General features: G+C 27.7%; 1 protein-coding gene across 1 annotated transcript in view; it reads right to left on the bottom strand.

Moving 5' to 3' along the window:
- The window catches only part of LOC107437670 (uncharacterized), a 34,707-nt gene extending 15,457 nt beyond the window's left edge, over positions 1 to 19,250 (bottom strand). The window contains exon 1 of the mRNA XM_016049748.5: positions 18,528 to 19,250. Coding sequence (XP_015905234.3) covers positions 18,528 to 18,798 — 271 coding nt within the window. The 5' untranslated portion in view covers positions 18,799 to 19,250. The remainder of the gene's footprint in view (positions 1 to 18,527) is intronic.
- Positions 19,251 to 27,880: the final 8,630 nt, after the last annotated feature.

Here is a 27,880-nt window from a genome sequence, read left to right as displayed (position 1 = left end):
GATTGTTTTTTTCGTATTATTCATTTGAAAAGGATTAATAGAAAAAAAATGACGGTTGGTTTGAAATGATTTAAGGTAGCTAAATAAGATAGTTACGGTCTTTTTAGTTCAAAGTGCATTTAGAACATGGATTTATCGTTATGAGAAGTAAACACGGTGATAACCGACAAAGGTCAAGTTAGTCGATGATTTTTGATACGAAGTTAACTCTTCTTAGATACCAAAATAAAATTGTATTGAAATGAAGAAAATTATTTATTCATGTAATTAATACATAAAGATGCGTTAATTCAAGAATGCTTATTAATTTATAAATAAAAAAAAGTAGTAAAGTATCTGTAAAAAAACTAGTAAAGTAGCTATAAAAATATAAATAGAATAAATATGAAATATGACTTTGAGTTTTAAAACATAGAAATATTATATATTAGTTGAACCAACAATTAACTACATATAATGATTTAAAAATAGGTATTAAAATTTAACTCATTTTAATTTTTAAAAGGAAGTCTCTTTAATTTGTGATTAATATTTTTTAAGAAGTAAGACATTTTAGTAATTTTAACAGAACTTATTAATTACTATATTTTTTTTGGCATTGAATATATAATTCTCATTAAGTATGGAAATTGAATCTTTTTCTTTAGAAGAACGCGGATCAATTATAGCAAGAGCACATAGTCAATGCCAAGTGTAATAGTTAAAATATTCCATTCACGTGATTTATTACTTCAGTAATATGGGTTGTTTTTACATTATACTTACGAAAGAGAAATAGAGTCATAAATTATTATTTTTTTCCATAAAAAACTAGTTTAAATAGCTGACATTATCAATAAAATAAAACTGCTTTCTGCCACTTTGGGAATTTCACAACACTTTGCAGGTGTTAATTCTCAAATTAGACGTTTAAAAAACGTCTAATTTTATTAATATAGGGGAGTTAATCATGTTCTCAAGCGCTTTAAAAATAGCAACATTCGTTATAACATTAATAAATGTCATAGCTGGTAACAAAAAAGAGAATTTAGTCATAATATAAAATGTAAGCAACGTTAATAAAAGTCATAATTTTGATTTGATGAATATGATTTAATATATTTTTGAATTTGTGAGATAAAAATGTAAATAAAAAAGAATTTAATTTGGTAGTTTGACATTTTTCGAAAATCTTACATTTCCATCTTGCAAGCTAATTTCCTAATTAATAGTTATGTCGACAATAAAAAAGTAACGTAAAAACGCGATTAAAAAGTTCAAAACTAACTAAACAGAAACGGAATTTAGCTACGAGTCCTAAAAGCCAGTGTATGCAGTGATGAGTAACTAAGAGAGAGACGGGCACACTAGAGATGAGACGGGCTAAGTACGAGCCCGGGTACGCCTCGGAATTAAGCTCGTTTACTGAAAAAAGTTTTATGACTCGGGTAGGATTGAACTCATGATAGGATTTTCATAAACCTTTTTACTACTTTTAAATAAACGTTTGGTACAATTATTAAGAATAAAAAAAAAATGTGAAACTTATTAACTAATTTTCTTGATCAGGCAGTAAAGGCCTAATAGCGAGACCGCAAAATATGGCCTTTATCAGACGCATATCTCGGGTGGACTCGGGCACGAATTAATCCTATGTATCTTGGGCTGGGCTCGGATTAACATTTTTCGGGCTCGGACCTTCAAAAGCATACCCGAATTCATCGCTAATAGACACTAGAAAGCTCTTGAGATTTCAGGGTTTACCATATTTTTCAAGCAATTATTGCCAAAAAAATCTTTTACATGAATCTTTGAGTTTTTTCTAATAATTAAAATTATTATTATTATATATTATTTAATTATTATTACATATTATTTTATTACTATTATATATTATTTTATTATTATTATATATTATTATATACTATTAATATGCATTATTATTACTGTGACATTAGTTTAAAGACACTATTACCTAAAAAACAATCAAATTTAGGAATTGCAAAGATTTGCGTAATGTTTTTGTGTTAATTTAAATCAATAATGATAAAGGAAAGTATAATAATTTTAAAGATACCAGGATACACTGATTAGTTAAATTTAGATTTAAATAAATTAAGCGAAATACTAAGTTAGTCTCAATTTATTTATTTTTTCTGCAATATTTCTAAACTCGGTATCATATTTGTGATAACGGAATCTCGCGATTTTATCTGGGATTTTGTCGTCATTGCTAATCGTTTTCTGACCGTTACAAACAGAATTTATTATCATATTATCACTGAATAGAACTTATCATCAATCAGAATTTCGATCGCTTTCTGTTTAGCTAGAACACTCAAATTTTAACCGGACTTCTTGCTGAATGACAAAAACATGTTTCAGTTGTTCCCTGACAGCTACAAGCAGAATTTACTGCAATGTTTGAGCCGAAGAACCCAATCCAGAAGACAAGGGAACTCCTTTATCAAGTATTAAGAGAAATTTCCCTTCGTGGAAGACTTTTTGATGGAAGTAACCCGCATTTGCATTACACGGTGAGGAAAACCGCGAAAATCTCCCATGATTAACCTGACGGCAAGGGGACTCTAACCCATGATCCGTCTACCCCTGAGGATATTTTACGTCAGCACTGTGGTCGGTGCGAGCCGGGTGCGGAATTTGTATCGACTAGCCACCGCTGCGATTCGAGTCTGGTTTACCCTATTGGAAGGCGAACGCTCTATCCCCTGAGCCTCCACGCTTTCCGAAGGGTATTTTTACTTTATTTAATAACCGTTGTTGAACAGCTGTCCCAATTTTTGGGTTTATGACTATTAATGTTCAACGCCGTCACCTTGTAATTTTGAATCCAATCCAGAAGACTAGGGAATTTGTGGATCAAGTATAGGGAGAAATTTTCCTTCGTGGAGGATTTTTTGATGGAACTAACCGGCATTTGCGTTACACGGTGAGGAAAACCGGGAAAACCTCCCACGGTTAGACTGGCGACTGGGATGCTCTAACTCATGATCCGTCTACCACTGAGGTCTTCCTATGTGGAGGTCTTTTTGATGGTAATAACCCGTATTTGAGTTACGAAAACCTCCCACGGTTAGCCTGACTGCAAGGGGACTCGAACCCATGATCAAAGCGAAGAGAATTTAGCGTCATTAGAAACTTTTGATCGTGTTCTAATTAGCTAAAGTGTTCAAGTCTCATTGACTGATGAAACATTATAATCCTTTATCTCCAACGATTACGATTCGCATGAACAAACTTGCAGAAGCATAATTGGAAAGGAAATTGCATACTACGTTTTTCAACTGTGGTCTAACAAAAACATCTTTCCAGGTTTAAGATGAGAAACCTAGAGCGTATCACTTTGAAATATGGGGGAGGGATATTAAGGTGATGCGTCTTATGGTTTTCCTTTTAGATGTTACAAAAATATAATTACTTATTTCCTTTTAGTCTAATTGAAATATGTAGGCTAAGATGTTTAATTTTATTACGTAATTTTAAAATTTAAATAAATTTATTTTTGTTAACTACTCCTTATACTGGTTATTATTTTTTTATTTTGAAATAAATTAGGCAAATTTATTCATTGAAATATTTAACTTATATCTTGTGTTTGCGATTCAAATTATCACCTCATTTAATATCTAACTTAAGCCACAATTACATACGACGAACTAATCTAACTGCTTTTACTTTTTTTTTAAATGCTACTTTGCTTTTTTTAATAGCACTCGAAAAGGAAGTTAAGAACACTCGAGACGAGACAATAATTGATTGAGTGACGAGGAAAATATTGGCAAACCTCTTCATTTATGTATATTTTTCATCATCATTTAAATGGGTGATTTTCGATTTTTTTTTCTTTCTTAAACATACACAAATGTTTTAAATTTTAACTTATCAATAACATTTCTTCGTCCAAAATGATAAGTTTTATAGAATTAGAATGGTAATTTAAAACAGTTTATTATTCTGACTCGAATAATTTAATATACATATGATTGATGAACATGCTAGTGTACGATAGAGATGAAGCAGGTTCATTACCATGAAGAGGTCTTTAATTTTGGTTGGGTTTAGGTTTACATTTAAATTTTTATAGATACTTTCTAACTACATTTAAACATAACAAAGCTATAAAAATATTTTTGCCTCATAATTTGGAAGGTATTAAATATTTAAAAATGGAAAACTTTTAAATTGTATACAAATAAGAAGTATTGTACACATTTGAAAAAAATGAGGTCAAATTGATCTTGAACCATACTTTACTGCAACCGTAATAACGTTTCAAATGGAACCCTAGGATCATTTAATCAAGTTTATAGAGCACGATGCTACGGTTCAATTTAACATCATATTAAAATAGCAGCAAATGCGAGCAATATTATAGATTAACACATTGCGAAATTTTTTAAACCATATATTATTCTATTTATTTATTATTTATTTATGTATTATTCTACTATCCCATTATTTTTTTAAAATTTTCTATCCTCGAAATCGGGCCTTTAAATTTCGGACACATGCGGACAAAGGGATTTTTCGACCCACGAGATTGAGTTTTTGTGTTACGTAGGAAAGCATAATTTAATGAAAGTTCTCCAAATCGTCGCATATCGTATGCGAAAAAAAGATTAAAACAATTATATATTATCAATGTATGATATTGTATGATTATTTAAACTTATAATGATTCATATTCCAACTGTTGGATATCATTTTAAACTTATATTATCAAGGGATTTGTTACCGGTAATGTTTGGAACTCGGCGTTCTATAGAATGCATAGGCATTGTATATAATGCCTAGGTATTGTATATAACGCCTAGGCATTGTATATAATGCCTTAAACTAGCCGGCACTGTATCAAACGATTCATATTGCACAACTTTCTTAGGCATTTTATAGAATGCCGAATGAGAAACATGCAAAGTATAAAATACATCTCCAATTCATTTCGAATGTAATGAATTCAAAAATTGACTACCATGTTTCATAATTGTAATTTCGAATTTTTTTGCATGAAAATTTTGCTTCCCTTTATAAGAAATGTATAAATTTTGTTTTGTGCAACTTTTATTTTTCTTTATGTATTTTGAATGATTTTTTTAATAGCACTCATAGCACATTTCAGAATAACACTTAATAGCACATTTCAGAATAACACTTGTATTTTTAAGGAATTCATGTCATTTATATAATCGCCTTATCAGGACCATTTTTTATACTTTGCTGAAATAGCATTTGTCATTTTATAGAATGCCTAGCTATTATATACAATGCTTAGGGAAAGTATGTAATAATTCTCATATTTCATACGTTGTCTTTAAGCGTTCGGCATTATATACAATGCATAGGCATTCTATAGAATGCCAGAATTTTGTACTTTACCGTTAACAGATATACTTTATGTTGTTTAAAATGATAACTATATTTTGTTAAAAGTGATGAGTGATAAAAGTGATAATTTTTACAATTTTATGATATAATTATAAATTTTATTAATCTGAATAATTATTGATATCACAACCATGCAAAAAGTTAAAAAATTGTTCAGTCAATAACTCTAATTCAGTCTAGTTTTTTGAATTTAAATTTGGTTGGAATCTTTTGAATTTGGTTAGAAGTCTTTTGAATTTGGTTAGAATCTTGGTTAGAAGTCTTTTGAATTTGGTTAGAATCTTGATTAGAAGTCTTTTGAATTTGGTTAGAATTGATAGTTGACTTCTTTTGTTTACGAAAAGGAAATTTCTTTAAAACAAATTCCAATGAAGTGTTAAAAGAAACTTTGAAATTGGTGATAAAATGTTTTAGTATTAAAGTAATATTCACATTTCTTTGATTAAAATATGCTGTATTAAAATAATTTAAAATTACTCAAAATTCTGAAATAATGTAAATTTTAAAGGAATTTAATGCTATCGAATACTGTAGAACATTTATCGGTTTCATGTTATTGAATAATGCAGATTTCAAACAATTTGATATTAATTACTATTGTTATTTGGATAAATATAATGTTAATTCTTGTTGCAGATTTAAATCAATTTAATGTAATGCTGCACTGGTAAATTTATAGACCATTAAAAAAAAACGGATTTCAACTTTTAGTTAAAAAGTCAAACACATTTTAAAAAATATTTTTTGACTCTAAAAGTTAAAAAAAATTTAAATATCGTTTTGAGTAAAAATCGTAAATGTAACAAAAAAGTCGTTTTTTTTAAATATTTTCTGCCCCTTTATCAAACGTGATTAATTTTTTTCAACTCTCGCAAGCTCCCTTTAATTTTCCATAAACGTTTGTTTTTCTGTAAATTTTTGTTATTGTTTTATTTTACTAAACAAACGTACTTTTAAACAAATAATGTAAAAAAATGCAAATAAACATATTTTCTAAGTTTAAAACCACGTATTCAAACAATATAAATTAACACTATGTGTAAATATGTGTTTTATAAGACACAATTTAATTTTGCTAAACGCGCATACTTTTAAACAAAATAATGTAAGAAAAATGTAAATAACAGTATTTTCTAAGATGAAAACCGCGTATTCAAACAATATAAATTCACACTATGTGTAAAGATGTGTTTAATAAGACATAATTTAATTTGAACTTTTTATCAAAGTTTGTTTAATAAATTTCTCCAAATAATATAGTTTGTAAAAAGAGGAGATAAAATGAAAGCAAAATTATTTCTTTTCCATATTTTTCATCATCAAAAAAAAGAGAATATAAAAATAGTTTAATTGCTCAAAATATATAATCTCTGTGTCTTATTTGTAGCAACCACTAAGAATCAGGGAGCTTTAACTTGAGTATTATTTAATCGAATTTTTTTTAATCAAAGTTTAATTAATTAGTGTTTCCAAATAATACGGTTTATCCAAATAATACAGTTTCTAAATAAAAGAGTAGATAAAATGAAAACATAATTATTCCTTTTCTATATTGTTTATCATTAAAAAAAGAAAATATGTAAATAGTTCAATTGCTCAAAATGCATAATCTCTGTCTTTTATTTGCAGCAATCACTAAAAATCAGGTAGCATTAACTTGAGTAATATTTAATCGGAATTTTTTTTCCATCAAAGTTTAATTAATTTATTTTTAAATAATACAGTTTGTCCAAATAGTACAGTTTCCAAATAAAAGAGGATATAAAACAGAAACATAATTATTTTTCTATATTGTGTATCATAAAAAAATATAAAAATAGTTTAATTGCTCAAAATGCATAATCTCTATCTTTTATTTGCAGCAATCACTAAAAATCCGGTAGCGTTAACTAAAGTATTATTTAATTGGAATTTTTTTTTAAATCAAAGTTTAATTAATTAATTTTTTCAAGTAATATAGTTTCCAAATAAAGGAGGAGATAAAATGAAAACCTAATTATTTCTTGTCTATATTGTTTATCATTAAAAAAAGAAAATATATAAATAGTTTAATTACTCAAAATGCATAATCTCTGTCTTTTATTTGCAGCAATTACTAAGAATCAGGAAGCGTTAACTTGAAAATTATTTAATTGGATTTTTTTTGTCAAAGTTTTATTAAGTAATTTAGAGAAAGGACACAGTTAGCCAAAATTTTATCATGTTTTAATTAATTATTTTCAAAACAATACAGTTTGTAAAAAAGAGGAGATCAAACGAAAATTTAATTATCTCCGTTCCACATTGTCCTTAACAAAAAATTAAAAAAAAAGTACAAAATGGCTGATTTTTGTTTTTTATTTTCAGTAATTACTAATAATCAGGAAAAGTTTACTTGATTTCATGTAATTGGAAAAATTTCATCAAATATAAATATTATTAAAAAAAGTTAAAAATATAATTTTGTTAATTACTTTTAAGAAACGATACAACTTGCAGAGAGAGGAATTAAAACGAAAATGCAATTATTTCCCTTTCATAAAGTTCTTTATTAGAAAAAAGGAAAGAAAATATTTCAACTGCTCAAAGTAGAGCCCCTGAATTAGACTGATAGTATGGGAGCCTTAGCTCAAAGTGCTAATTCTCGTCTTTTACTTGCAACAATCTTAATCAGAAAAGGTTTACTAGAGTGCTATTCAATCGAAAATATTAGTCTAAGTTTAATTAATTAATTTTGTTAAATTATACAGTTAGTAAAAAGAGGAGATGAAAATTTAATATTGTGAAATTATTTATGAAAGTCTCATATTGCTCTTTAGAAGAAAAGAATAAAAATATTTTTAAGGCGCGAAATTCCTGGTCTTTTTTTAAATTTTTTTATTTACAATAGTCAATGACCTCGCAAAAAATCGCTAGAAAGTCGTGTTCATTATTTTACAGATGTTTTTTCCACTAGTTCTATACACTATTATTTTGCTTGGCTTTATTTAAGGAGAAGGCTAAAATAATTAAAGGCTATGATTTAAATGGACTGAAAAAAGAAATATGTTTATCTTGAATGCGTAGCATTTTTTCTCAAGAAAAACATTTTCAATACAATGGTGTTTCTTATGATTTCTATGCAAACGAATTTATTGCTGTAGGTTAATACAAAGAACAATATTGTAGCAGCAGAAGAGTACAAAGAGGCAAGGAATTATTAATTAGTTGTTTTAAAAATAATAATAAGTTTTTAAACTATTCAGCATTATTTACTGTAAATTTATACTCAAATTTCCCGAAACTTTCTTCGTTTTTAACTCACCCGTTTTCTGGCATATGCTCCGAGCGAGCATTTCGTCAAAGTAACGAATTACGTCAAAGTAACGAGTAAAGTTATTTCGTCATTCCATTCCCCCCCCCCCCAAAAAAAAAGCGAAAAAAAAGAAGAAAAGACTCGTAGTGCCTAATATATCTAACTTTTCTAATAATCTCTTTATCGTAGACACCATACATTTGGGTTGTCAGCTTAATAACATAAGAAGGACAAATGAAACAGAGAAATAAATTAAACCCATGCGAAGGCGGGATTCGAACCTGGGATTTTATTGGTACGCGGCCAACTCCTTGATCACCATACAGCAGGTCGGCTTCACTAGTCACTTGATTTTCGATCATACAGTCTTCATTCAAGTTCCGTCAGTCTAGTTAACAATCTCCCATAATGCACTGCGATAAGGTTTTGAGTTGAGGTAACATTTTTGTTATATATTTGAAAGTTCCCGTTTCATCACAAATCATGTGATGTCGTGACGAAATGATTCTCAAAATTAACGAAATACGGGAAAAGAATTGTTGAATCGTCAAAAGTGAGAGTTTTATTTCTGAGAGTGTTACACTTAATATTTAATCGCAAAAATAGTTTTTCTTCTGAAAACTTGCTTTGATAGAATTACAAAAATTATTTTAAAAATTTGTTAGAATAGATTTTTTTTTATATTCATCCAGAAAGAATTATTTTTTGATCAAAACTTGCTTTTGAAATATTTATAAAACTGAAATGCTGCAACATATTTTGTTTTAAAAATAATTTTTTTCTGACTGGTCAGAAATTGTTTTCTAAATGTTGCTATATCTGAATTGTTGCATCTAATGCATTTTAAATTTTTTTCTAATCTAGAATTTTATTGTGTTATTAAAAGCTATCTTGAAATTGTTGCTAAAATCATGCATTAAAGTGTATTCATTCCTAAAAGCTGATTTTCAAATTTCAAAAGTTTTAAATGTTAAATGATTGACCTACCGAATTCTAAATATTGTCTTATTGTAATAAAGTGAAATTAATGAATTTTTACTGAAAAAGTTTGATAATTTGAACGATTTTCTTTTTATAATTATCACTTTATAATACTTGATAATTCAAAAAAGTTTCATCAGCAATTTTTACATTTTTCATTGAATTTCAATGAAACTTTAATTATTTTACCTTTCAATTATTTTATCCCTGTTTATTTTAACTACTTTTTATAAATTTATTTAGTTTAAATTTCAATGTATTTTGTATAAGCAATTAAAAAATTATGATTTTTATATCCTTTAAACTCCTAACGTTTCAATCTGGTTTCATAGAGAATTTTGAAATATTTATTTTGTAAAAATTTTTTACCATTGAATTTTTAATTTTATCAAAACTTTTCATGTATTGTTATATGAATTAATTAATACAGTTAATTTTACAGTCATTAATTTATTACAGTCATTTACAGTCATTAACTAAATGGTTTGTTGTTGCACGTCTGTAATTCTACATATATCGCATATACAAAACAAATAATAAAATACTACATAAGATTATGCGAAAATAAAAGAAACGCATCTCAATACAGTACTATTTAACTATGTTAATGAACACAGACCAGATTAAAGATTAAAATCCAAATACTGGCACCCAAAGTGCCCGTACTTTTTACTTTAATTTGATCTGGAATTTTTTTACAGTGCATTAATTTCTCTTAAATAAATGTTTCAAATGTATTGCAGAAGTAATTTAAAAATTGTCGTTAAAAGTTAAGAGGCAAAAAGTTATAGCAACCATAAGTTAAGTTAAAGCTATTGTAGTTTTTATAAAAAGTGCATTTTGAAAATTTCTGCTTATAATAATAATAATGAAAACTCTTTTAAAACAGAAAACAGAGAAAAATTATTTCTAATGCTTATGAGCGCAATTTGCATAATGTGCTAGCATATGAAAAATGATACTAAAAATGATAATACTTTTACAAACTTTTATTTGTTTCAAATTTGTTTTATTTGTTTCCAGGAATAAAACTTTCATTTTTCTTAAATTTTTTGTGGACATCAAACAGCTATTGACATAAAAGATTATAATAAAAGTTGCAACACGTTTTTGTAAATCATTTTATCACTCTTTTATTAAAATAATTTGTATATCGTGATATAGCTGCAGAGATACATTACCGTGTTTATTCCTTTCCGTGTTTACTCTTTTCCTTTTTTCTTTAAAAAAATACCATTATTATATTCTTTTAAAATAAGTTTCGAACGGGCGATTTGAGTTTTTATGATTTCATTAACTATTTACAAAGTTTTTTCTTTTTTAATTGCAAAAATTTACTTATTCGGTCTAACGAAATTTTTTCTTTAGATCTTTTTACACCATTAGAGATAGCAAGAAGCATTTTTTTGGTAAAATAATGTTTGAAAACTATATACTGAAATACAAAAAATTGTATTCTGGTTAAAATTTTCTGATTTTCCTTTGTAACATACTATTAAGTTCAAATTTAGTAACAAATCAAACTATATTTGTATCTAAAAATTAAAAAACAAATCTCAGAATTACTCTTTGCGCGAGTGCAACCATGACGTGTGAGTGAGTTTTTTTTAAGACAACTGAAATTTTTTTAAATTTCAACTTGGACTTGAGGCATTATAAAAATCATCCTACGTTCTTATTCTCCCCGACATATATTTCCATTAAATTGAATTTTTTTTTTGTAAATGCAAATAATTCAAAGCACCTCCAGTTTTCTTAATTTTGATACCCCTTAAAGATAATCCAGATCGTTTCAACCCTGGTTAGCACCCTTGCGTTAAAAATTAATTTCTTAAAAATGTTTTCAAATTAAAAAGCAATTTAATTAATAAATGTAAAATATGACATTCCCCAATATTATTTTACTTGTAAGTACTTCCTTAATCTATTTGTTTTAAAGCTTAGTAGCAGCTTAATTCTAGCAGTTTGCGGTTCAAACCATCACATTTATGTTAGATATAATGTGTACACATCGATTAGATTTCGAATGGCTATTAAACAGAGTGTGGGATACAAAGGGAGTCATAACACGGGGAAAAAAATTCCGGAAAAATCTCGGTACTTTATGGTAAAGCCATGTCTGTTGAAACAAAACCATAATTCTGGTAATAAAACCAAAATATGCTGTATTTAAATCATGCATGTGGTGACGGTTTCCTTTAATATGTTAACAGTTTACCAAAAATTCTGATTTTTAACATTACAGTTCTTATTAATACACATCTAGTAAAAATACGATACTAAAAAGTAAATTTCGAATAAATGGTTTTAATACAATGCTCTAAGGTAGTAATTCCCAACCATTTTATAGCCTCGGACCGGACAATGTTTGCTAATTTACCGCGTCCCACTAATGGAAGGGGTAGAGTAATTGATTGTTTATATTTTAGATTATTATGACCAAATAATTTTAATTTAATTGCATTTAAATATCCCTTCAAAATAAAATAACAGTTACATGATAGATACATGCGTAGTATAGGTACGGCTTAGCTCCCGGCTAACTTTACGTCCATGGAAAGCCGTATAAACCCAAGAGAAATATGACAAAATAATCAAAATAGAAATTAATTCTTCGGTCGCTAGGTATTATTTGATTTATTAACCTGTTCGCCTCTCGGAGGTTGAGGACAACTGCCCTCACGTATGATGATAAATTTTATAAAACAATATTTAATCGTGAATTTTACCAAAATTATGGCTCTTTTCTTTTCAGTAGGGGATTCTTTTAAACGGGTTTAGTTTACGAACTAGAAAATAAAGGGTATTTTGTTTTCATTTATCCATTAAAAATGATTCTCTTTTGATATTTATAACTCAGAAAAAAATTATAATCTTTCTACGATGATTGGAGATATAAATTGCAAAAATGAGATTATTTCTTGGAATATATAAATATAATAAACTAAATTATTATCATAATCAAATGCAAAATAAGTTATAATTTAATACATGTTGTGCTATTTTTTTCTTCTTAAAGTTTAACATATATGAAATATTAGAATCTAATGCGCTCTCTCATATGATTTTTAATGACTGAAGAAAAAACCTTTAATAATTTGGATACAATTTCGTGAAATAATTTTTTCTCATAAATTTTGTTGCTCTCTCAAAACTTAGAGCGTGTATGTTATATGTTCAAATAATCTAACGACGTTCGAATTAAATATTCTTATTCCCACTGTTTATCGCGAGTCAAGGTAACTCACAAAAACTAAAATACAAAATACGCCATAAAATTTACGATGTTTTTCATTATAATACTTGGAAATTAGGATAAAGAATTGTAAAAAAGCTCATTCGTATATTATTTATGAATATTTTTTACAGTGATGAATATTTAGATTATAAAAAGGGCGGGAATTTCAAATTTATGTTTAAGAGTTACTTAATTCGAATTTCTGCTTACCGGCTGAAAGCGATTTTTGAAGTTTCTGGGCCAAGGAACATAAAAAAAAAAACTTAGTTTAAGTGCCTTAAACTCGAATCATAGCTTTAATTTTAAACTGTAAAGGATAGTAAAATTTTTGTTGCTGATCTAAATGGATAAATAGCTTAAATATTTAGAGAAATTATTTAATTTTATAAGAAACCGTTAATAAATCCATTTGTTTTTATTTGTCTGAAAATATTAAAATCAATTATTAATTTTTAAATTGTTTCATACTTTGATGAGCTCTAACTTTGTAGAGTTTGATTAAATTTTCATACATTAAGAAGAATTAAGATGATGAATTTTATATTTTATAACTGTCGTTGAACAGCCGACCCAATTTTATAGGTTTACGACTACTAATGTTCAACTCCGCAGCCTTGTAATTTTGAACCCAATCCTGAAGATCCTTCTGGATCTTTGGGAGAAATTTACCTTCGTGGAGGACTTTTTGATGGAGCCCATCCACATTTGCGTTACATGGAGAGGAAGACCACGAGAACCTCCCACGGTTAGCCTGACGGAAAGAGGACTCTAACCCATGATCCGTCTACCACTGAGGATAATTCACGTCAGCACTGTGGTGCAAGCCAGATCCGGAACTCGTATCGACTGGGATTCGAACCCGGTTTGCCTCAGTGGAAGGCGAACGCTCTAAGATGATGAATTATAAAAAGCTCATACGGATATTATTTATGAATATTTTTGATTACAGTAATGAATATTTAGATCAGTGGTTACCAACTGGTGGCGGGCGGCATCCGGCCCGCGATAACTTTTTTTGTGGCCCGTGAACTAAAATATATTAGTTGTCATTTTTTGCCGACAATTTTCGTAAAAACTCTATATGGGTTTTAAATACTTTTCTTTCGTTAAAAAAACCTAATTTCTTTGTTTTTGTGAAATTCAACATACCAACGGTGCAAAAGATTTTTTGTTCTCAGGTTTTGTATTCAAGGTTTTGCAATTTTCAGGTTTTGCATCTAAGAAAATATTTATTCAAATACAAAAATAATCGTGCATGTCGCCCTTTTTTATTTAGTTTTTTTTGCACTTTATGAATATAATTTAGCATGTGCGTATCAAAAATTTTCTATATTTAATGTTCCTTCAAACATAAAAGAGTCTTATATAAAATTTTGATAAATTTGCGTACCGCTATTTGACTGGTGTTTTTAATTGCGGCCCCCGGCTTTATGTAAGTTGGAAACCCTTGATTTAGATTATAAAAATAGTGATAAGTTCAAATTAATAGCAAAGAGTTATTTATTTCGAATTTTTGCTTACTAGTTAATGACATTCTTCGAAGTTTCTACGCCAAGAAACATAAAAAAAAACTCAGTTTAGGTGCCTTAAACACTAAGCAAAGCTTTAACTACGAGCTGCATAAGATACTAGAATACTTTAGGATATTTAGAATACTAGAAGAAATCTTTTTGAACCTAAACTGATAAATATCTTAAATATTAAAAAAAATTCTTTAATTTTATAAAAAACTGTCAATGAATCAATTTGTTTTTATTTGTCTGAAAACATTAAAATCAGTAATTTTTAAATTACTGCATATTTCGATGAGCTCTGACTTTGTAGATTTTGATTAAATTTTCACACATTAATAGGAACTAAGAGGATGATTTATAAAAATTTCATACGGATATTATTTATGAATATTTTTTAATGCAGTTATGAATATTTAGAAGATAAAAATGGCGGGAATTTCAAATTAATGGTAAAGAGTTATGGAATTAGAAATTTTGCTTACCGGTTAATGGCGTTCTTCGAAGTTTCTACGCCAAGAAACATAATTAAAAACTCAGTTTAAGTGCCTTAAACTCGAAGTGAAGCTTTAATTTCGAATTGTATTGGATACTAGAGTACTTTAGGATGTATAGGATACTAGAAAGATTCTTTTTGAACTTAAACGGATAAATAGCTTAAATATTCAAAGAAACTATTTAATTTTATAAAAAACGGTCAGAAAATAAAATGTTTTCATGTACCTAAAATTATTGAAATCAGTTATTAAGTTTTAAATCATTGCCTATGTTGATGAGTACGAAGATTGCGGTGCTTGATGAAATCTTCAACTGTTTAAAAGTTTGATTAAAAACGCTTATCATTTCAAAAAAAAAAAATTTTTTTTTTCTTCATATTGATTTTTTGCACTATTTTCTGAATTGTCATAGAAGGTTCAATATCTAAAGAGTTCTTGCGAATAATATTTTCACTCCAGTAACAGTTTTTAAAGTAACAATTTTCACTCAATTTTTAACATGTGTCTTTTATCATTAATGGGAAAAGATAAAAATAATGTTTGATTATGTGTATCCTTAATACATGCAAGACCTGGCCAAATTATTAGACGCACTATAAGATTCTATATAAAATATTAATTACTATGTAAAAATCTATGTAAAATCTTTATCAGCTTTATTGTTTTTATATGACGGAAACCGGTTTGCACTTGTTTACGTTAGTGTGTCAATTGGTTAAATTAGACGATATGTAATATAAATTTGACGGTAGAATAAGTTAGACGATATATTATATAAATACAGAATATTTATTATATCAAGCATTATATTAGTATATTACAATAATTAGATCAAATTATTAGACGCACTGTAGCTTTTTAATAATTACATGATTTGAACGAGTTTATACGCAATACTTTTATATTTAAACATAAATGTAATGGGTTTTTATTCAGGAGACTTTCATATACTTATATACTCGCTATTTGTATTTATTTTTAACATATTGCATTACAATGTTAACCAATTGACACAGGAGCGAAAACAAATGCAAACCTGTTTCATCAGAGTAAAAACAATACAGCTGTATAGTATCACCTGATAATTATAATTTTACATAGGTAAGTCTCTAAACTTAACGTTTTTTAACATTTAGGTTCCTTCAAAAAATAAAGTCGCATTGTTTTGTAATTTTTCAAATTACTTTAACAATTAAAAAGTTACATTATCATCAGGATGTTTATGCAATAAAAATTAAAGTTGTAAAGTTGTTTTAATTTTGTTATCATATGAAACCATTAAAGAGAAATTATTATATATAGCCATTATATTACTCCCTGGAATAAAATACGAACTTTTATTTAAATTACTTGACTTGGTCAAAATAAATTATTCTATTGCATTAAATAAATAATCCCATGAAACTGAAGAGGTAAGATAATACCAGATTAAAAACTTCATTAGCTACAAAAATATAAAAAGCAAATAACGATCGTTATGTTTCAAGCGCTTCAAAAATAGGCGCCCATTTCCAAGACTTGCCACATGTGAATTAGAAGAAACAAAAGTGATTTGAAATAAAAAAACGTTAAGTCACCAACGAAAAATGGAAAAATAAAGGTGAGAAAAAAATTAGTAAAACCACAGTAGCCAAGAGAGAGAAGAGATGAAAAACGGAACAAGAAAAACCACAGTGGCCGAGAGGAGCAAATCAGGGTGCATTTCCATGAGCTATGGAGAAGTAACGAGAAGCTAACGCAGTTAAAAAAGAAATCAACGCAACAAAGCGTTAACAAGTTTTTATTTCAAATCATTTTTGTTTCTTCTCATTCAATTTTGGCAAATATTGAAAATGGCGGCTTATTTTTGAAGTGCTCGAAGCATGTCGATTGTAATTTGCTATTTACATACTTTTGGAACGAAGGAAGTTTTAAATTTGGTAATATTCTATTACATAGTTAAGAACGTTGTATTGATTTCCGATAGGCATACATACTTTCTCCTATTCGCTTCGCTCATCAAATCTCATGATTGCAACAATATTTTGTTTGCTTCGACACTAACTAGATTTTTATATTTAAATTAAAAAGTATATAATATTGTAATAATACAGATCTTGTTTTTTAGATTAGTTCTCTATTCCATAGGAATAAAATTTAAACCTAACTATTTTGCGAGGTAATCACTGCAATTTCCTCAACAATTTTTTTTAAAATTCATATTTAGGTTTTAGGTTAGTTATTATAAACTCTTTAAATGCTTCTCCCCAAAGAAATGATTTAGTTATAGGGCCAAACTCAGTTTCTAATGTTTTACAATTTCATATTCAGTACATTAATTGCGTATGTTGAATGGACACACACGGAGAAAAAAAGTATTATTAAATTTACCAGAATATGGTAAAATTTTGGTAAATATAAGGTATCTGGCTCTATGGGGATACCCAAAAAATATTTCAATTTTTACCGAAACGTTTTGGCAATAAATTTTGGCAAAATAGATAAAAAAATAAATATGGTTTTATTATCCTTCTGCTTGATAGTAAATGCTGTAAAATTTGATATTTTTATCAAGATACCTTAGAACATGGAATAAAAAAAATTGATTTCGTTAAATTTACTTTTCAGTTTTGTTTTAGTAAATGTGTGTCCATACGAACTATAATTTTTAAAACCTGAGTTTCCGGTCAAACGTTACCATACAAATGAAGAAATTCCCGAATAAATGGTTTAAATACCAAATAATACGGTTTTATTACAAGAAGTATGTTTTTTTTTAATTTTTTTTACCAGAAATGTTGTCATACAAATTTTACCAGATTTTTCTTCTCCTTGCAGTTATGCATAAAATTCCTATTAAAAGTTAATATAACTTATTTATTTTTTATAATTATCAAACGGTTAATAAGCTTAGATACCGTTTTAAATATGTCTATCATAAAATGTTGCACAAAAAGATATTATCATCGAACAAGTTTAAAGCAAAGAAGCATCCACTTCTAGTTTTAAGCCTTCAATGAGGAATTTTAATCAAATCAAAACACATTGTTAAGAAAGGATGATAAATAAATCGGCATTTGCATCTTTCAATTAAAGATAAAAAAAATTTACAACTTAACAGCACTTTTATAACTTTTATTAGTTTTATGTTGGTAATAATAAAAAAATATATATTTGCTGACCGGAGCAAGTTGGCATCTCTGTATATTTTATTCTTGAATAAATAAGTGTTATAGCAATTACAATCCTATGCAAATGATAAATATCAATAAAACGATTTTTTTTCATAGCTTTCACATTTTTAATTCTCGATTATATTCGAGTGTGAAAAATTATAGCAGCATAAAATACAACGCCGCTCGAATTATCTCGATCTCGCGACCCCTGCTTAGCGAGCTCGAATTTACTCAAACGCACAAGTTAAGGGGTTAATTACCACATATTTAGGTTTTATAACCCAAAATTATGTTTTTTTTTTAAACCATAAATGTCATTAGTATACAGTACGGTAATTTTACTGGAATTTTTACCAGATTGTAGTCGGAAATCTGTTTAATAGATATTGTATTATGTGGCACACTGGTTAGGTTTTTACAACATTTCCATTCAATATAATATTGTATTAGTAAAAAAATATAAATATATATGATAATAATTTTTACCTCTCATGGGCAGGATGCTTCTGACTGTATTTCCTTGCATAGGACTTTGTCCAGATCTATATTTCTCATATAAATCCATCATATACCGTGGAGGAAGAGTTATATTTTTACCAAAGGGTGAAAAATCTCTTGTGGTACCGGGTTTGAATCCCAGCAATCTCCTCACAGAGTCTTCAATCAAGTCTTCTCTGTTGTTTGCTTGCGATAAATACAGGATCGAACTTGTTGTCAATAGTTGTAGTATAACCGTCAATCGAATTTTTTCCATCATAGCTTTTCTATACCTTTATTTAGGCCAAATAAATCGGATTCTCGCTTGGCGTCGAGTCGAAAAGGCGATTGAAATTTTTTCTCGCATTTTCAGCTTTTCTTTAAAAAAGAAACACACTTTGGGTAATTTTAAGCACCTTTTTTCGACAGATTATCCAACGAATGAAGAATATAGTCTTTTTGGCTTTGTTAGGAACATGATTTAGGGATAAAATTTAAATATATCACCAATTGTTTCACGATGCATATATTACTTTAGACATAATTTAAAAGAGGAGAATAAGGTGATTTTAAAACCATGCAGAAGGACATTTTTTTGGTAAAATTTATTATGCAATTGGAAAAGAAGAAAGTTAGAAGGAAGGGCATCTTCTCTCATCTAGTTATCTTCAACATCTCAGTCAAGTTGTTGATCACACTTATTAAGCGATAGACCATCGAAGAAGTTCACCCTAGTTTCTGCCTCATGACCTCATGAAATATTTCGCCAACTTGGCGAGTTTTGCAACCTCAATGTTATTTCTTTAGCATTTTTAAAATACTTGTCAAAGTGTATCATTCTAATTTTGAAAGGATGGTAGATATTTTAATTCATTTTTTTTTAAAAATATTTTACTTCATAAAATTTTAATATTTCTAAAAACTATGTTAATTTATTCAAGTAATATTACCTATAATTAATTATATTTAATTTTACGAAGCATTAATAATTTCCAATATTATTTTTTCTAAAAATGTCAGTTTTTTTGAACAAGAAAATAATTATATTAATATTGTCTTAAAATATTACTCTCATTTCGCAAAATATTTAATTAATTAAAAATGATTGGGTGATTGATGATCGATGCAATATTGCTAAGAGAACGAGAAATTATTTTAAAATGTAAAATAATTTGTTGAAACCCGTTAAAGAGTGACAAAAAATTAAAAATTGCGGAAATATTAAAAAAAAAGAATCATTTTTAAATTTCGAATATTATTTTTTATAAAAATGTCAGTTTTTTTGGACAAAAAAATATTTTTTTAAATATCGTCTTAAAATATTACTCTCACTTCACAAAATATATAATTAATTAAAAATAATTGGGTGATTGACGATCTATGCAATCTTGCTAAGAGAGCGAGAAATGATTTTAAAATGTAAAATAATTTGTTAAAACCCGTCAGAGAGTGACAAAAAATAAAAAATTGCGGAAATATTAAAAATCAAGAATCATTTTTAAACAAACAAAGCATTTAAAATTTTTTAAATTGAAATAATAAGTAATAAAATTAATAATAAGTATCTTTTATAAAAAAATTTAAATTTCTTGCAGTACATGAAGAAAAAAATTCTGGTAAAGTTACCGTACCATATGGTAATGATATTTTTGATAAAAAAAATAATGATTCTGGTAAGAGGAAAAATATACAGTATTTTAACCATTCATTTGATAATTTTTCCATTCATAAGGAAACTGCTTACCGCAAATTCTGTTTTTCAAAATTATAGTTCTTATTATCACACATTTAATAAAAAATTGTAATATTAAAATTAAATTTAACCGAATAGATGGATTTTATGCTATGCTGTCAGGTGTCATGCTAAAATTACCAAATTTCACCACATTTATCAAATTTTATCCCATGTTATAAAAGAATATTTCATTGTTAATTTTACCAAAATCATTATTGAAGTGCTTCGATAAAAAATGCCCGCAGTGCCAAAAGCACGATAAATTTTACCATACTTTGGTAGTTATAACCATACTTTTTTTTCTTAGACTAGTTTTCCAACAATATGGCCTTCCAAAAGTCCGAAAATAAAGATTGAGTATTAACCCAAATATGTAAGATGATATCGAATGCAAATTTTTTTTATTTTAATCAGAATTTTATTAAATAAATTTCATTTTTCAAATTTCAAGGAATCAATTTTGCATTACAAAACAGAAAATGCAATCTATTTCCTGTTTTTAAAACAAGAATGGAATCAGTTCTGCTCGTCAACAGCAAAAATAAAATAAATTCGGTATTGAAAAAAAGAAATAAAATAAAAATTCAAGATATTTTAAAATTAAGAATAGAGCCAACTGCTACAAAAACAAAAATAGATTCAATTCTTACATTTTAAATCTAGAATAGAATTAATTTTCTATTACCAAAACAGGAACACAGAAGATTTCATGTTCTAGAAACAAAGAATGGTATCAATTCTGTAAAAACCAGAATGCAATCCATTCTATATAACAGAAACAAGAACTGAGGATATTATGTATTATAAAATCTAGTGTGGGGAGTCAATTACGTATAATGGATAATTTCATTCAGTGTTAAAAAATACCTAAATGCATAGCACTGGGAAAAAAATTATACTAGCTATCTTTTTCTGTATTTTGGTTCTTTCATCAAATGTGTGAAAGCGTTAATGAAGACGTATTTTACCAACTCACTTAACATGAATAAAGATTTGGAAACTCATTAGTGTTAGAGCAAACCAATGAAAACATTCGATATGTGTGGCTAAAGGTCGACAAGAAAGAGAAGGTCGAATTACAAAACCCTTGACCCTATCCGTTTGGTTCTATTTTGATTCGGTTGCCGAACACGAAGGATAAAAAGGACAGTGCTAAATAAAATTGATTAAAATAAAATAACATTAGAACTAATATGTTGGCTGTGTGGTCTTAGAAACACAGCATTTATCATTTGTTATCAGGATTAAAGCAATTAGCGCGATGAAATATATGTAGCATGATAACTAGTTAGAATCGCAAACAAACGGAAATATCCTTTTTTTATTGAACATTTTATCTCGGCAACTGTAATTGAATGAGGCATTTTAATGAAATATTTTTTTATTGTTGAAAGCGTATCAGGCTATCTGAGTGCAAAAGGGTAAATTCTGTTCGAAAAATTATTATATTGTAATTTTTTTTCATAATGATCCTAGTGCTAATAAAATGTAACTTACGAATTTCTCAAAAAATCTTTTTGATACCAGTTTTTTTTAAAAACATAATTTCCTGAAAAAATAATATTTAATTATTATTTATGATTTAAATTATTAATGATCAAAAATCTCTAAATTTTTCAAATTATATTTAAGTATCTAATTTTAAAAGGGAAAAAAAATCCAAACTTTGAGAAAAATTGAATTAAAACTGTGAAGCATGATAACTAGTGGTTATCGCAAACAAATGGAAATATCCTTTTCACGGTATAGTTGTTGTAGTCCATTTACGTTGCACTAGAGCTGCACAATGGGCTATTGGCGACGGTCTGGGAAACATCCTTGAGGATGATCCGAAGACATGCCATCACGATTTTGATCCTCTGCAGAGGGGATGGCACCCCCGCTTCGGTAGCCCGACGACCTGCACGCGAAGCCGAGCACTTTACGGTAGAACAGTTTAACGAGGACCAATACCGCACACCCTCGGTCCCTACGCAGACTGATCCAAGTGGTCACCCACCCGCACACTGACCGCAGCCAGTGATGCTTGACTTCTGTGATCTGCTGGGAACCGTGTCTTAACGATCAGTCCACTGCGGACGGAAATCAAAAGGGTGACTTTTCACGGTATAGTGAACATTTATAAAGTATAGAAAAAATCTAATTCTATAGAAGACTTTTTTACAGAATTAAAAAGTTTCATATCTCCAGCAGTTGTAATAAATAATATTTAAAAAAAAATCATTTTATTGAAAGAAATGCAACGTTTTAAATAAATAAGGAACTTTATCATCGTCTTGAAGGTTTTCAAGATTTTAAAAAGGCTTGGATTGAATATAAATAAATAGTTAAAATATTAAGAGGACATTAAGAGTTGCCAAATCAAACTATTTTCATTGTTTTAAATCTTGTATTCCTTTAGTAATGACATGCCAGGTTTTGATTAACTCTTTACCTCTCATTCAATAGTTTGTGATCCCTAATCTATATATGTATAGATTAGGGGCAGCATAGATTCAGGTATTTCTCTATCTATTGGCGACACTATAGTTTTTACTTATTTTGTTAGGTTGTCTTAAGTAACAATATAAATAGTGCTAAATTTTTTTCTCATGCATCAAGATTTCATTTATATTTATTTCGATAGGTTTTTTTAAAAGGGTATAAGTGTTTAAGTCTTAAGTTAGTGCTGAATAGTCAGTTACACGTTACGAATTTATTTAGAATAAGTTTGTATTTTTATAATCCAGGCAATAGAGCTCAAAAATGAACGTTACCTGGAAAAATTGGCAGTTTTTTTTTTAATTTTTGCACATTTATAAAAATTTGAATGAGATGTTGAACACGAATCCACAATCACAGCTTTTTCTGGAAAATTTGTCTATTTTACAGATAAATCTGGAAAAATCCAGGTTTTGTTAAGAAATATCAAGTTGGGGTAACAATTAATAGTAAAGTTTTGGAGTCAATAAAAAAATTCTAATTCCATTCAGGGATCTAGTAAAAATTATTTTAACCCCCTAAGGGATTACTCTCTCGCTCTCTTCCAATAAACATACTGTTTCCTAAACTTTCTCCAAAATCGTAATTTTTAGGGTCTTTTCTATTTTTGATTTTTTGCCTATCTTCCTAAATTGTTTCTCAATTTAGACTTCTAATAACACTCATACAAGTTTTTCACCCCCTCATTAATTTAATAATAATCATTACCTCCTAACTCCCTCTTCCGAATAAACTTAACTTTCTTAAAAACCACGATTTTTGGTCACTCTTTTTTTTAAATTTTCATGAAATTAAGTTTGAATTTTGAATTTGTAAATAAAGATGGAATCCCCCCCCCGTTTCTATATATTTTTTTATAAAGAACAAAAATAGCCTCCTTCCCCTAGTGCCCCATCTGTTAAAATTATAAATTATAAGGACGTTTCTGCTTCAATACCTAATGTTTTTTTTAAAAATTTTTAAGTTAATATGTTTTTTTTATTATCGAATATGACTGCTAACATTTCTAAGCTAATGAAAAGTTTAAATGAAGTAAACATAATAATCTATCAGAGAAATAAAAATTGGAAAAAACTATAGTTTCATTTAGTGTGTTTAGTACAAAGTTGACCTTTTATAATAACTATTTAACTTATAAGTTTTCTCAATGGTGATTCAACACATAGATTTATTTTCTTAGGGTCAACGTCCGTTATTTTTCAGTCCGTTAAGAATGAAGTTACCTAAAATTGAAAAAAAAAATATTCAATAGCTTAAGGTTTCTAGAGTAAAAACAATTATAGTAAGTGAGCCCTTATATTAAAAGAAAGAAAGAGAGAGAGAGTTTACTAAACTATCATTGGTTGCAGTTAAATTGAAGGTTAGAGTCCTGCTGCAGTGAGAAAAAAAGTAATTTAAAAAATGGGTAAAAAATTACCGTGTTTTTGGCTCTATGGGAACACCGAAAAGCTCAGAAAATTTTACCGAAGCGCTTTGGTAATGATTTTGGTAAAATTAACAATAAAATATGGTTTTATAATGTGTGATATAATTTGGTAAAGGTTGTAAAATTTGGCAATTTTATGATGCGGGACATAAGAACCATTTATTTGGTTCAATTTACATTTCAGTTTTTTTTTGAACTAAATGTGCCGTAATAAGAGCTGCAATTTTGAAAACAAGAATTTAGGGTAATCCGTCACTATATGGATGGAAAATTTACCAAATGGAATGTTCAAATATCCTATATTTGGTTTTATTAACAAAAATTAGGATATATATATATATATATATATATATATATATATATATATATATATATATATATATATATATATATATATATATATATATATATATATATATATATATATATATATATATATATATATATATATATATATATGGCAGTTAATGAATAGATTAACAGTGAATAAATAGCTCTTTTGTTCGTGAGATAGTTTTGAGATAAATTATCATAGAACGATATCGTCTGGCTATCAAATATGATCAATTATAGTACTTCCTAAAACTCAACAAACTGTTTACACTTCTTTCAGCATTCACTTACTTAATGCGGATATTTTGTTATTTGCTCTGGATACTAATATTAAAGAACATTTGTTAGAACAAAGTTAGTTTTCATTACGTAAAGAACTTTGGAGTTCCTTTACTTATTTTATTTGTTTTCATTTTATAAACCTTTTAAAAGGCGTTGCTAAGAGCACCGGAGGATTTTTTTTTATCTTAGACCATATTTACTTAGTAAAGTTTAATGTACTTACCTTTATCAGAAATTTCTATAACAATATATAAACTTGACCTTTGAGATTCAAATTTGGATATAAGGAATTTCTTTAATTGTGAAATTTACCTTAAACGGTGCCCTAAACTACTTCATAGTGTTCAAATAAAGTAAAAAAATAAATAAATAAATAAATAATAATAAAGTTTTTTAAACAAATCTGTTGCTTTGAATAAAATATTTATCAAATTTGGCCATTTTAACAATAAATGAGTTAGAACATTCGATTAAATAACGAAATGAATATACGAATATTTGTTCTGAAATTTTGCGTAAGAATACTAAAAGTACAAAAATCTTACCAATTTAAAAGAAACTATCATGAAATTAAATGAAAGTTATCTTTCTACTTTTGTTGCAAATGCACTGCATTGGAATCAGCAAATAAAAAAAAACTGTTTAAAATTTATTTACCAATATATTTTACGTTACACGTGAAAAAAAGTAATAATAATCTATATAATTCATGCGATATAACCAATAAAAAAACACTAATCGTCTTTGGTGACCAGCTTGGTCACTTTTCAAAATTATCTTGTACAACATATAAACTTCAATGGTAACCAAGCTAAACGCAAAGCACAACTGTATTTAAGTATTCTAATTTTTCAGCTTCAACCCCTACTCCTATCCTAAACCATAATTTGTTCTAAGCAGTGTATTAAGCAAATTTTTTTATCGTCCAGTTGCTGCCAGTCGCTTTGCCTGCCGGAAATATTTTTTTTTCAATTTTAACAATTTTCAAAGAGATGTCTGCGATACTGTCAAATTTCTTTACATATTGAATTTTAGTAATAGTTAAAAATCTGAAAAGCAACCATTAAATCTCACAAACCATTTAAAGTATGCGTTCAAGACATTTTAGCATAATAGGCAGCAGAAGTATTAAAACTATTTCTATCGTGAGATAAAATAGAAAATTCATTCAATTGCTGCCATAACTTGAGTATCGTATAATATATGTATGCTATTGCTCGAAAATGGCAAGCTCCTTCACTGATAATTGGTATGACAGTATGAGGCACCATAGCACTGTTTATGTTTAAAATTTTTACAATTATATCAGAAAGAATAAAAAAAATCTAAATAATTACTTTGCAACTAAGTTCTTATTTTAATAAAAATACAAAATTATTCTAAATAAATACTAAACGGATTACAAACTATTCAATACTACACAAATTATTACTCAAGACAAGCTAACAAAATTAATCTAAATATATAATTTATAAATACTTGTTTTTACATGACTTAAATTATCATGTAAGACAATCTAACATTAATAATAACTGTAATATTGTCAAATATATAGAAATACTGTAGTCTATGATGCCGCATAAGAGAAATATGTAAATACATTAGGTGAACAGAAATTTAAATTGATAGATAAGTACAACAATTTTAAAAAAGGATGACATTTTGAGTTGGTTGAAAAAATAATATTTTTAAAATAATTCTGCCAAATAAAAACTTTAATTACTTAGTAAAAAGAAGAAAACAAATTTGAAAGCATTGTGCCAAAACACTTTCTCCAATATAACTTTAAGAATACTTTAAGAATATCATTGCAAAAAATAGAACGATCTACAATAAAATTTTTATTATGTGCTGTATTATTAGAAAATAGGCATATTTTGAAGTTTATGTTTCATCTTAAGGATATATGATAACTATAAAAGACCGTATAAACATGCAAATGGTTACTTTTATATGATTGTATACCGCGCAGAAAGTATGGTATTTTCTTCAACCTTTTTTATAACGTAACGTGGCATTAAAGAATAATATGATATTCGTTTGGACTCAGTTTTTACAAATCAATATGCTTTTAACTCTTTCATCGCGATGGACGAAATAACTCGCTTTCCAGGAATATTCGCTGTGCTCTATTGCTGTATTTGTGAATATGGTTATTGATTTCAATTGATTATCATTTTTTAAAGTAAAATAAATACGTTTTAAAGGAGTTTTAGTTTTATTTCAACTTTACTGCTGTGGGAGAACTCTAAGGGCAGAGGTTGGGACAAAGGCGCGTCTTTGACGCGATGAAAGTGTTAATGTGCATGCTTTTCTGCTATTAAGTCAAAATTTATAGTAAATACTTAAAACGCGTCATTTAACAGTCCAAAATGCCTTCGTCTAACATTAAGTTGGCAACAATTAAATGTCTAAAGTTGATTCTCTATGACGTCATGACAAAGTTTTTTTTTCAAAGCTTTTTTTCTCACTGCATTTGCAGCAGAGCTCTCCAGCAATGCTTAAAGTAAACTATTAATTGACGTTTTCGATTTGAAGATTAGGCACTCTAAAATTTATAATTGCCTCTGTTATATTTTTGTTTATTTCAGTTTATTTACTTTCAATTCTGTTTTTGAATAATTCTGCTGTAAACACAGAAAAGGACTATGTATATTGATAATTTATCAAAAAGTATTATTGCAGTAAGTATGATCAGCAATCTTATCTGTATTTATTCTTCTATGTATTTATATGGATAAATGGTGCTGTGCTTAGCAAAACATATAAACATACATTATATTTAACAGAGTAATAGATAAAAAAAAACACATTGTAAAGGTAAAATAATGAAATTAAAGCGCAATTCACTTTAGATCTCGAGAAAAAAAACGTACATACATTCTATTCATTTACATTCAACATCTTTCAAAGAATATACAACTAAGCAAGTAAGTTTCTTAGAATTAAAATAAAGCAAAACAAATAGCCAAGCAATGAAAAACATTTTTATAAATTCATTTAAAATTCAGTGCTTGTATTTCAAGAAGAAGAAGATCATGGATATCCAAACATATGGGACCTATGATGTCAGAGCCAGTTAATTGTTTATAAGCAAAATGGCGG

The sequence above is a fragment of the Parasteatoda tepidariorum genome, chromosome 6 (assembly GCF_982258835.1).
Source record: "Parasteatoda tepidariorum strain Cologne lab strain chromosome 6, Ptep-v5.0, whole genome shotgun sequence".
NCBI lineage: Eukaryota > Metazoa > Arthropoda > Arachnida > Araneae > Theridiidae > Parasteatoda > Parasteatoda tepidariorum.
The sequence above is the reverse complement of the archived record's forward strand: the minus strand, read 5'-3'. Positions and strand labels throughout refer to the sequence as shown.